At 43.7% G+C, this 12,417-nt stretch overlaps 1 protein-coding gene across 1 annotated transcript; it reads right to left on the reverse strand.

The window, feature by feature from the left end:
- Positions 1-3,652: 3,652 nt before the first annotated feature.
- TENT5A (terminal nucleotidyltransferase 5A) lies at positions 3,653-10,627 on the reverse strand. Its single transcript, XM_039249768.1, has 3 exons — positions 10,345-10,627; positions 9,556-10,108; positions 3,653-8,434 (listed from the first exon to the last, which is right to left on the reverse strand). The coding sequence occupies exons 2-3, from the start codon at positions 10,069-10,071 to the stop codon at positions 7,658-7,660; spliced, it is 1,293 nt and encodes a 430-aa protein (XP_039105699.1). The 5' UTR covers positions 10,072-10,108; positions 10,345-10,627; the 3' UTR covers positions 3,653-7,657.
- Positions 10,628-12,417: the final 1,790 nt, after the last annotated feature.

Below are 12,417 nucleotides of genomic sequence, written 5' to 3' on the forward strand. Positions count from 1 at the left end.
TATTAATGCATAGAATGGCATTATCCATGGTGCCTAGTGTAGTTTGTTATGTTGAATTTTGTTAAAAGAAAAAGAAAAAAATAAATAAAAGAATAGGGTTTCAGCTGTTTTCTAATGACATGGCCAGATGATGCCACAAAATCTTGGCATTACTGATAAGTACACACTGTACTGGAAAATCAATAGTTTCAGAAGGGGATCCTGAAGGGAACTTTCCATTATGGAGGTTAGAAATAACTTAGCCCCATACTCATAAATTCCTATTCAGGGTGCTCCACATCCCTAAGCAAGAAAGCACAGGCTTTTTTTTTTTTTTTTTTTTACTTCATAAACTACTAAGCTGGAATAGTAATTTTTTAATTACTAAAGATTTATTTTTTAAAACTTTTTTTTTTTTTAACTATTTCTAATGCCAGTGATTGAGTTGAGAAAGTAAATCAAAGAACAGGTGTCCTTGTACTTTGAGAAAACCTAATGGGCTAAAACAGCAGCTTAGGAAAGCAGACAAATTTTGGAAGTGGTTATTTACATTATATACTAATTCATTTTCCACACTCCACTAAATATTAGCCTCCCTCAGCATTAAAAAATATATAGCATTTACTCCTTTGCAAAGAATGGCTAAACAATTTTTCAGGGTCTTCTATATATTTCCGCTGTGAAAGTTGATTCCCTTGCTCATTTTAGAATTCCATGTCTATACATATCTGCACAATGGTTTGTCATTACATTTAGTACTGCTCTTCCTTAAAACTCTAAGGTAATATGAATTCATCCTATTATTCTACAGGAAAACACAGTCTATAACTCAGCTCTCTTAAACCTTCTTTCTTTTCTGTAAAACTTGTTGGTAAAGTTTCTCTAAAACTTTGAAGTAAAACACATCATTTTATTTTCACTCCTTCACACGCTCTCCTAATACTGTAAGTGCAGAAGACATTTAAAAATATTAGGGGCACCTGGGTGGCTTAGTCGGTTAAGCGTCCGACTTTCGCTTAGGTCATGATCTCACAGTTCGTGGGTTCGAGCACCGTGTCGGGCTCTGTGCTGACTGCCAGCTCAGAGCCTGGAGCCTGTTTCAGAGTCTGTGACTCCCTCTCTCTCTGACCCTCCCCTGCTCACGCTGTCTCTCTCTCTCTCTTCTAGAAATAAATAAAACATTAAAAAAATTTTTTTTAAATTAAAATTCACTATTCACTATTATTTTTACAAATAGGCTCACTTCCCTAGAAATAGCAAGGAAGGGTCATTCAGTCTTCATTTTTTAATAAACTTTTGAAAATAGTTTTAGATAAACAGATAATTTGTGAAGATACTATGGAGTTCCCCATATCCAACACCTGCTCTCCCCATTGTTAATGTCCTGGAATACATCTTTCATAACTAATTAACTGATATTGAAACATTATTTCAATAATGCTGTATTCAAATTTCTTCAGGTTTTACCTAATGTCATTTTATGTTCCAGGATCCTCTGTAGGACACCACATTACATTTATTGGCCATGTCTCCTTAGTCTCCTCTTAGCTGTGGCAGTTTTCAGATTTTTCCTCGTTTTGATGATTTAAGGAGTACTAGTCTTATATTTTATAAGATACCCCTCAATTTATATGTCCGATGCTTTTCTCATGATAAGACAGAGATTATGGGTTTTGAGAAGACCACAGAGATGAAGTGCCATTTTCATCACATCAAAGCACAGTTACTTTTTTCATCCTTCTCCATACTGTACACTTTGGAAGGAAGTCACTATGCACAGCCCATACTTAAGAGGTAGGGATTTAAGCTCCATCTCTTTGAGGGGGCAGTATCTACATAGATTATTTGGAATTCTGTACAGGAAGTTTGTCTCTTTGCCCCATTTATCCATTCAATTCTCTATTTCTGTGTGAACTCATGGATATTTTATACTTTGGGTTATAATCCAATACTACTTATTTATTTTGTTGCTCTAATTGTTCCAGCTTGGGCCACTGAAACTTTTTCATTTGGCTCTTGTGCTATTTTGATATACTCCGCATCATTGTAGTTTTTAATTTTTAAATTTTATTTTAGTAGATCATTGTTTTTTGAAACTACAAGATGGATTCTCCAGCTTCTTCTGGTATCTTCTTTGCTCTAGCTCTAGATTCATTCATCCAAGGAGATCTGGTTCTTTTTTTTTTTTTAGAGCATGGCATTAGAAGCCAAGAACTGAGCCTTGATAGGTGAAGGCCATTGTCATTTTGAAATCATTTCTCTTCTTCCTCTCCTACTTGAATGTAGTTGTCATTAGACTGAAGGACATTCATATCATTTCCTTCAAATTTAGTTCTAGAAAGGCAATTACAGTTAAATTTCTGAAGTATTTGACGATTTCAGCAGTTATTTTACATTTAAGGACTGATTTAACTTCTTTGGTTTTTTTGCCTTTTGGGGTATTTTCTTTTACCTCAAGGAGCAGAATGGTAAGGTAATGAGCTTCCTAAGGAAAGAAAGGGTGGGTTACTTCTCTCCAGGCTTAGCTAGGTGCAGACTGGTAATTCAACTAGAAATAGCAGGGTGTCTCTAAGTCTAAGAGGAGGTTAATATATACTGTCTTCATTCAACCCTTGCTTAGAAAGAATTATATGATGGACACAAACATGTGAGGGACTAGTTATAGAAGGATGAAGAGGTTGCAACAAAAAAGAGAGTAACACACAAATACCATTATCAAACTAAATAACCACCTTGTATTTTTTATAATGTATATGTGAAGGAAGCTGGCTTTTAATATTGAGTGGCTCTTTCATAGATGCAGTGTCAAGTATGCATTCCAACATCAGGACTGTAAGTGGTTTTAAAACCACAATATGTCCTAGAATAGCCTAGCTTACCAAATGATCATGCTACTTGTATTGAGAAAGTCTCCAAAATTACGAAAAGAGAAGAGAAGAGAAGAGAAGAGAAGAGAAGAGAAGAGAAGAGAAGAGAAAGAAAGAAAAAGGAAGGAAGGAAGGAAGGAAGGAAGGAAGGAAGGAAGGAAGGAAGGAAGGAAGGAAGGAAGGAAGGAAGGAAGAAACATATGCCTCTGGTCATCTGAATAGGTGAGATATTAAATGCTAGTCAAAAGGGCAGTTTCTTTACCCCAGCACCAGCACACACACAAAGTATAACCTATTAGATCCTATGATTGCTTTTCCTTCCATTTCTCATTCCAGTTACCAGCTTCCAATACTTATTCCCCTTCTTCCAATGTAAACACTCTGAATAATACTATAGAGCCTCAAACTATACACAACCACTGATGATTGAATCACACCATTTGGAGTACTCATGAAAACCAAGGCCCACTTAAAGCTCCTGGAGCCCTATAGTCCAGATCCATGAGTGCCACTGAGGGTGGCAAATAGGTTTTATGTCTAGGTGGCTGCTTAACATTGCTACTAAGTTGATACCCCCCCCCCCCAAAAAAAAGACACCTAGTAGCTAGACTCTTTTGGAGCTAACTAAGCCAGTCAGAGATAGGCTGGCTGAAAGCTGAACATTTTAAATTATTGTGCTCTAACCAAAAATTTGCTAAGGGCTAGTTTTCTCCAAATATTGCTTTGACTTTTCTCATGGACTCAAGTTGGTATTCAGAGGGCACAGTCTTTAGCCAGCGCAGACACCGAAGATAAAATACACAAACTAATAGAAAAAAATAACTTCTCTTTATTTACAAGGAAAAAAAAAATCCAAATATTGGATGCTGTAAACAAAATTCACAATCTGTTCCCTCTAGCACTGATTCAAACATGTCAGTTTTTAAAAGTCCATTCTCCATCAACTCCTTTTCTGCCTGTGACACAGTCTAAAGTCAAAATATTCCAAAAGAGTGACCCAAGGTGCAGTTTGCTGCAATAGGACATCTCAGAGCAGGCAATGGTTGTAGAGGTTGGAGAGAGAGACAGCCAGCGGGCAGAGCCTTCTCCATTCTGCAAAAGGTTTTGCAGCAGGTTTTGCCAAATTACCTTGACATCTTCCACCTTTGTACTTTTAACCATGTATTTTGTTAGCAAGCCATTATTACAACAAAATATTACACAGAGATTCTTTCTTGGCACTGAAAAGGCTATGCTATAAGAAATCTTAAAGAAAGATTATATTTAAATAGGTGCTATATATAATTTTTTTTTACTTTTTGGTTTCATCTAACACTTTGTCGTCAAACAACAAAAAAGCTTATTTTTGAACTGCTGACAGTTTTCAACATAATACATTTCATTTACAAAATAGTTCACAATATTTATTTGACAAGCACTGCTTTGAAAACAACTTTAAGCACAGTGAAGCAACCAACGATATGCTAACAGAAAGTGATGACACAAACAGTATGTTTGCTTTTCCTTGCATTTCCTCCGTGGCTTGCGTCACAAATATTCTTCCATTCTTGCATCGTCTGGAGCCACATTAAAATGGTCCACCCACCACCAAAGTGAGCAGATACCTGACCCCACTTCAGGAAGGGAAAAGTCCATCTTGATGTAGGACTTCTTGAGGCAACCACATTTACTGCAAATCCAGTCAGCTTTTTAAAAGGGCACTGTCACAGGTCAAATGTTCTCTGACATGCCAACTGGACAGGTGAGAAGAGCCTCCAGAAGATAAGACTTCTTCCTGTTTTAAAGTTAACAGCACACTAGGCCAGATAAACACAAAAGCAAGCAAATCACAGGCACTAATCAGGAGTTGAGAGCTGTTCTTTTCTCTGACCTATACACACGGCTCTCTCACCAGACATTCAAACTTCTAGGTTACACATCCACAAAGAGAGACATCTATTCCACTGTTCTGTTCAACTACAGATGCACAAGACTATAGTACATACAAAAGAGAAATAAATTATCTAAGTTTTAAAGTAACTGCTGAAAGTTGTCTTGAGCACAGCCTGTTCTATCTGAATGGCAGGTGTTGGCACTTTCAACTATGCTACCAACCCTGGAGTAAAGCAAGAGAAGGACATAAATATTTCAGGAAATAAATGAAAAATATTTTCAAATAAGGCCCCTTCAAATAAGAAATCTGTGTCATAAATTAACAGCAGACTGTTCCTACAGCAGAGCCAGAAATCTCCAGATCCTTTTTTATATAGTGGACGACTCACTTCTCAAGAGTTAGGATACGAAGGAAGAAGGCAGATCACCATCTGCTCCTATGTTCCCAAGTGTTCCCTTCATTTTCTTTTAGAAAATCCCAAATAGGTAAGCAGGCGGAGCTCTGGTTTCTGACAGGTAAGTATCAGGCTTGATCTGCAAATGGAATAATATTTCCTGGGAATTCACAATTAATTCTCAAACCCAGGGCTGGAGTGAGGGAGACTGAGCCAACATGGGAGAAGAAAGAGTTCCCTAGGAAACAATGAGTGGCAGTGCAGTAGCTGTTACAGCTCAGACAGAATTCACAGGGAAGCTGCTACAGCAGACCCATCAAGTTCCTCTTAAGGCTTCAAAGAAAGATGTGCAAAAGGTAGTTTCAGATGGATTAACCTAGAACTGAGCATGAGTGATCCCTAGATAGCAAACAAATGACACTGCCAATAGGATGATGCTATTTTCTTCCCCAATCCCTCCTGAACTTAACAAAAAACTGGTAGGTTCTTCAGAGGAATTATCCTAGTAAGCAGTCATCCACTAGAGTTGGTAGGAATTGTGCAATTGTTTCACAACACAAAGAGGTTTGCGTGTGTTAGCTTTGTTTTTAACAAATGCATCTTCAGAGACCAGTATCCAGAGGAATGAAGAGCTGAGGGAAGGAATGATTTTAGGACTAGCTGTCACTGAGCTGAGATAGGGATGCCAGTTCATTTCACAAAGGTTTAGCTGGTCTCTTGGGAAAGAGATAATAAAGTTGGATCTGATTCAATGCAAAGTGACTGAATTTTAAGTACAGTACTAAATATTTAAATGCAGTGTGATAACCAGATCAACAATGTTTCATATTGGCATGAATTTATAAAATTTTATATATAATATATATCTCATATATAAATTTTAAGCAATTGTGCAAATACTCTTTAAAAAGGATCATTTCACATTTACTAAATTCTAGTGGTCCTGGAATGCAGAAGGCATTCATTAAAAAACTCATTTAAATATTAATAAAGTAGTGTTCAGATCACCAGAAATTTTATTAGCAGTCAGGGATTTAAATGGACTATCACTGATCCATGCTCCACTGGATTATACACCATGGAGGCATGCAAGTATTACACAAAATAAAAGGGTTCCTACTGTCAAAATGGCAGTTCAGTACAAAAAGAGTGCTCTGCCAAACAAATATTCTCCCGTTTGTAGAATTCTATGGCTCACAAAAAAAAAAAAAAAACAAAACACCACTCACTAAAAGTGTATATTCTCTGCTCTTCCTATCAAATATATTACTTGTTTTCCTCCTTCATTTGCTTTAATTTTTTAGATGTGGGTTTTAATTCATCACTGCAATATGCCCACGTCTCATGTCATCCTGTTGAAAACATAAAAGCACACAGTATTTAAACATTTTCTATTTGCTACATTATTCTAGACCATAGTCAATGTATCGTGTGTATACATATATATACATATTTAAGACCTTATATATGTATATATACGTGCCTTGAATCTGTATATATATATATACACACACATAATATACACGTACATACACATGTACCTATGATAATATCACACCAGCAATGTTAACTTTATACAAGTATTTGCCAAGAAAAAATAGGGCATTTCCTCCACCATTCACAAGCTTATATGTTGTCTTATTTTCTTGAGTCCCTGATAAAATAAAATAATTATTAAACCATAAAATTTTTCCACTTCAAATTTTCAGAAGGCAACAGGCACTTTGATGTTTATTGGTGTGTAACAAATATAGTAACTCTTTATATATTCTACTATATCTCTTCTACTTGGGTATTTTTATCTGTTTGTTAAATCTTTGGTCCTTGAGCATACTTTCTTTGCTACAGCTGTTTTTGCTTGCATTTTCACATTTTAAAAATGCAAGCTATGCATGCAGCTGGAAATAATAGATTGTGTCATCATAAGTTCTGCTGTTTATTGTGAGAGCTGCACCAACCTACTACTGTTCATTCGGAGCGAGCTGTTTCTGTTAGCGTAATAGAATGTTTCCACAGAAAGCACTTGCTAAAAGTCTCAGATAGTAATCCCAACGTTGGAGTACCCTTTCTTCTTCCATTATTGTTACTATCTGAACTTCTGAATTGATAACTAGGCTGGGGTAAGACCTTTTTTTCCTCTGTATTTTTCCCTTTTATGAACTCCATATTATAAGAAACTTTCCATTTGTCTTTTCCTATGGCAAAGCTATGGGAGCAGGTACTGCAAACCCATATTGTCATCATTTTTTCCCTTGTTATTTTAGGAGAACCAGGTTGGTTTTAATGACAGGCCTTTTTGTTTCAGGATAGAATCCAATTGGGTAGGAGGAATAGGTGAGGAGGGCTGTTTCGAGATCATGCTCCCATACCTATGAAAAGATCCACAAGCTTTGCCAAGCTTAAAACCAGGAGCAGATCATCATTGCACAAAACACATTTTTAATCATGGCTGGGTCACTTGGGTCACTCAGCCTTTTTATTTATGAATTTATTTTCCCTATCTTGTCTGAAACGGCTTCCCCACAGAACATTTTTAAATGATTCTTAATTGCAGGGTAGCCAAGTGGAGTATGTCTGTTGCTGGCACGTGAATACTGGCTGGACCTGGGCGATGTAGTAATTGCTAAAGTTGGCATCTGCTACGTAGGGGGCTGGCTGGTAATAGCAAGTGACATTAGCCACATTAGGGATGACATTTTGGTCAGCTAGCACCCGGATAGCCAGCATTGTGATAAGGTTTAAAGTCTGTCTTCTTTCATGTCCCATCAGGCACACCGTACTCTCATTCACCACTCCATGAAGGGTCATGAGATAGTCATACTTGCGGTCTTCCAATCCCACGAAGTGGTTCTGCAGATAGGACTCCAGTTTTCTCTGCTGCTCTCCAATGTCTGAGAAGTCGATGAAAAACCTGGAACACATATACCTCTGAAGGGTCTTGATCTCATCAGAGGCGGGCCTAAAGCCCCTCACTAATAGATTGCAGTACTTAAGCAGGCCGCCCCCTCTGATTTCCTCTGGGTTCCGGGTGGCAATGATCTTGTTACAAAGATGATCAAAGGCTTCATGGAAATCACCATAGACGCTCTCACCAATTATTGTGGGGTGAAATGTTTCAGTCATTGGGTTCTCTGAACATTCATAAAAGAGGAGAAGAGAGTCTAATTTGATTTGAAAAGAATCTACACTAAATTCAAACTGCCTCCGGAGGGAATCCACAAATTTCAGTTCCACATTTTTGCCACTGTTGTTTGACAAGGATATAAGACTCCATCGGTCAGAGTCATTGCACACTTTAACCATTTTCTGCACATAAGCTTCCTACAATTTAAAAGATAAAACAAGAAGATGAGCAGACCTAGAAAAAATAATAAATAAATAAATACATCTTCTTCACAGTTGAAAATTATTTTGCTCCTTCCCTTTTGTTTTGTCAAGTTTCAGCAAAACACTACCTACAGGCTTAAACAGTCCTCTGAAAGCAGGGAAAAAAATGCATTTAACGAGTGGTTGTACCGTCTGGGAAAGAAACTAGAAGTAATAGTTTGAGGCTTTTGGCAGACGTAGCACAGTACTAAGAGGTTCTGTTGTCATGTCTGACTTCTGAAATGTTATTTTTCGAAAATGGTCTTTAGGTACAATATTCACACAATATCCACACAATACTCAAAAGACACAAGGACATACAATGGAAGGTTGGTCTGCCTCTCACCCTTGTCCCTAGTCACCCAGTTCCACTCCCCCTAAGGAAACTGATGCGATCAGAATCTTGTCCCTCCAGGAATACTCTGAAATTACAATAAAAAATATGAACTAAAATAGGACATTGTGGGAGGCTAAATCCTCATGCAATTTTAATTGTATAAAACACTCTTTGAACCAAAGTGTGGCAAAGGGGGGGGGGGGGAGTACCCACAACATCCTTCACACGTGAACCGGCCAGGAGAAGCACCACACATACCCATCACACACGGACTCAGCCGCATGCAGCTGGGAAATCCCATCACATTTTCCAACACACTAATAAGCCCACTAACTTGATGATTCTGCTTCAGCCTGCTCTTTCCCCAAAAACCAGATCATAAAATGACTCAAAAAAAAAAAAAAAGATTTCTATCATTTCACTCTTCCACTTAATCAATCTACTCCAGGCAAGACTGAAGAAGCAAGGAAAGGCAAGAGTTAAAAAATAAGGAAGAGAAGGGAGAACAGAGGAGGAAGCAGAAGAGTAGTGGCGCTGCAGAACCTAGTGAACTAAAACACTCAACATCGTCCATGCACCTCAGTTTACTCATTAAAAGAAGAAGAAGAATAAACCAAATATAAAAGCACGCCCAAACCCGTCACGGCCACAGGTCCGTGGCATCAAACTGACGCCCCTCAGCCCGCTGCACCCCAGCCCGGTCCGGGCGCGGACCCAAACCCGGTTCGGGTGGCTTTACCTTGAGCGTGAGTGGTGTGATCTTCTCTTTGTTCACCCCTTCGGGTAAGAAGTCCAACAGGCAGTCCAGTACGACGTCCTTCACAGTCTGAAACTCCTCTTCCCCGCGCAGGTCGGCGCAGAAGATGAGGTCCAGGTCCTTGTAGCCCAGGCCGCTGTCCTGGTGCAGAACGTGGCTGGCGGCCGAGCCGTTGAGGCGCACGTCGCGGACGCCGATGCGCTTCTCGGCCAGGCGCCGCCGCACCACCTTCACGATCAGGCTCGGCTGCAGCTCGAGCGTCGGGAAGTTGCCGCGCCCGTGAATCGGGATGGTCTCGCTCAGGATGCCGTCCAGCCGCTGCACTTGCTCCCAGTTCAGCACGTTGCAATGCGCCGTGGGGCTTTCGCAATAGTCCAAGCACTGCCCGCCGAAGTCGCCGCCGCCGCCGCCGCCGCCGAAGTCGCCGCCCAGGGGGATGTAAGCGCCGCCGGCCAGCTCTTCCTCGGCCATGGCAAAGTACGCTTCGCCTTCCGCCATGAAGTGCCCTCCAAACGCCACTTGGCCCTGGTCAGTCCTACAAGCCAAAAGGGGTTAGAGGGCGGTAAGGACGCGCGGCAGCGGACAGGGGCCCGCAGAGGAAAGAGCGCGCCCCCTCCCCGGTCCCTCCGCAGGCTCCAGGGCTCCCAGGAGACTCTCCCTCCCCAGACCCCCGCAGTCCCCAGCCGCGCGCCGCGCCCCGCAGAGAAGCCCCGCACCAAAAGTATCTCTGATGCATCTGGAAAGCGCAAGCGGGAGTCCCGTCTGTGTCACCTGGAGGCGGCCGCCCCTTCGAGGAGCGCAGCGAGCGAGGAACCGCGAGGCGGCAACACTTCTAGCAGCAGCGAGTGCGCTCTCGGCAGCAGCGAGCCACTTAGTCCTGCCCAGACCCCGCCGCCGGCGCTGGCCACTCCCGCCCCTCGCCCCCGCCCCCGCCCGCGCCGCTGTCGCCTCAGCTGCGGTGGTCCCGGAGGTGGCGGCTCCAGCTGCCGCCGCCGCCGCGCACGCTACCGTCTCTGGAGCTTTAGCAGTTGTGCGGGGGAAATGTCTTCAGTACTTTTTTTATACCGGGCCTTTCCGCGCTTCCGGGGCCCGGGCGCCGCGCGCTCGCCACACCCTCTTCATCTGCATAGGGTGCCGCCCCCGCCCGCCCTGCGGACCCAGCCCGGCGGAGCGGCGCGGCGGGCCTGGAGGTCCGTGGAGTGCGACGCTGGGAGATACTTCCGTGTGCATATTGACGTGCGTGTGTCCGTACATATATTTGACTTAGAAACGGTCTTTCGCCCCCGAGCCTCTCTCCCCCCCCCCAACGGGAAGACACTTAAAATGCCGTAAGTGGCCTTAAAAACTGAATCACGACTAAAATCACGCAACTGTAGAAAGTCGCCAAACAAAATTGTCTCCTGATTCAGCGCGTCCTTATAGCTTAACGATGGGCTCCAGAGGTTCCTCACGACCTCCCGTTCAAACGGTGTATGGTATAATGCTAGACCGCTTTCTTAATCAAGAAACGCGGTGTCTGTGTGAGCTAAGAAGTCCTCTCGTCCAAGCAAATCAGTCTCCGCGAGTGAGGGGAAGGGCTTGCTAACTGGGTTTCGATTCTCGAAACCTCGGGAAGTGCCGGGGAGCTCCGGGCAAGCCCGAGGAGACGCGGGGGCGGGGCCGCGAGCTTGCGTCCAACTCGTGCGCACGAGCGGCCCAGGGCAGCCGGGAGCGCGGCGTGGGCCGGCGCGCGTCACCGAGCGGACGCCCCGGCGGGTCGGGCGGGTCGGGCGGCTGGGCGGGCAAGCGGCCGAGGGCCGCGAACGGCGACGCGGGGAGCACGCGGCTGCTGTGTCGCGCGAAGAGCGGCTGCGCGCGCCCGGGCGCACCGCGGCGCGTTCTCCCGCGGACGGAGGAAGCGAAGCGCGTTCGTCCCAAGCCAAGGTTTGCGTTTCTCAAGTAAATACAGATGTCAGTGTGAAATGGTCTGTGGTTTTTCACAAAATGTGACGAGTCTAAAAGATGAGGTTTTCCAACGTGCTTCAGTCACTTTGTCAGTGCGAAAGGAGTGTAACGGTTACCCCCACTCGCGCTCACCCCCCGAGTTTGCTAGGAAGCTTCCTTTCTTGCGGCCATCTATTCCGGCCGCACGCTGCTCTTTCCAAACTAACTGCTTCACGCAAAGGCTGCGGGAGACTGAGGTGGGGAACACGCCGGAGAAGCTGAACTGTCTCCCTGGACCCTGCACAATCTGCGGCGCCTGGCCTGGGAGGAGGCACAGTCCGCCCCGCGCGAACTGAGGCAACTCTGTCCTACTGGCCCGAGCTGCGCGCCTTCGGTGAGGGGGCGGGGGAAGTGGGGGCGGGGAGAGGACGGTAACCCGCGGAGCGTCCAGATGCGTGGCAACGCCGCCCCCTGCCGGTGCCCTGCGGAGCCGTGTCCCAAAGCGGAGAAACTGACTGGACCTTAGACGGAAGCCGTTATCCTTCAGTGCCCAGCCTAGCACTGGAGAGGGGGGTGGGGAACGAACGCTGGGACCACCACACAATTCTCCCAGGCCTGGAGTTCCGAAAACACTTGTATTCCTCCCTGTCCAGGCTTCCACACGTGAACCCATCATTCCATCCAGCCATTCAGAAAAATTTCATCCGTATATATTTATGGTTTGACCACGTATTCTGTGCCACGCACCAAGCCAAGTGCTGAGGGTGTGAGAATGACTACACTTCACACAGTCTAGCGGGCATGACAGACAAGCACGTAATTATGGTTCAGCCTTATCTGCATCTTTGAAGAAGTACGTGCTAACTAGGATCAAGGGCACTGGAAGAGAAGGCCAGAACAGAGGTGTCATTTGGACTGAAT

Source organism: Hyaena hyaena, unplaced genomic scaffold (genome assembly GCF_003009895.1).
Source record: "Hyaena hyaena isolate Hyena2069 unplaced genomic scaffold, ASM300989v1 scaffold_344, whole genome shotgun sequence".
NCBI lineage: Eukaryota > Metazoa > Chordata > Mammalia > Carnivora > Hyaenidae > Hyaena > Hyaena hyaena.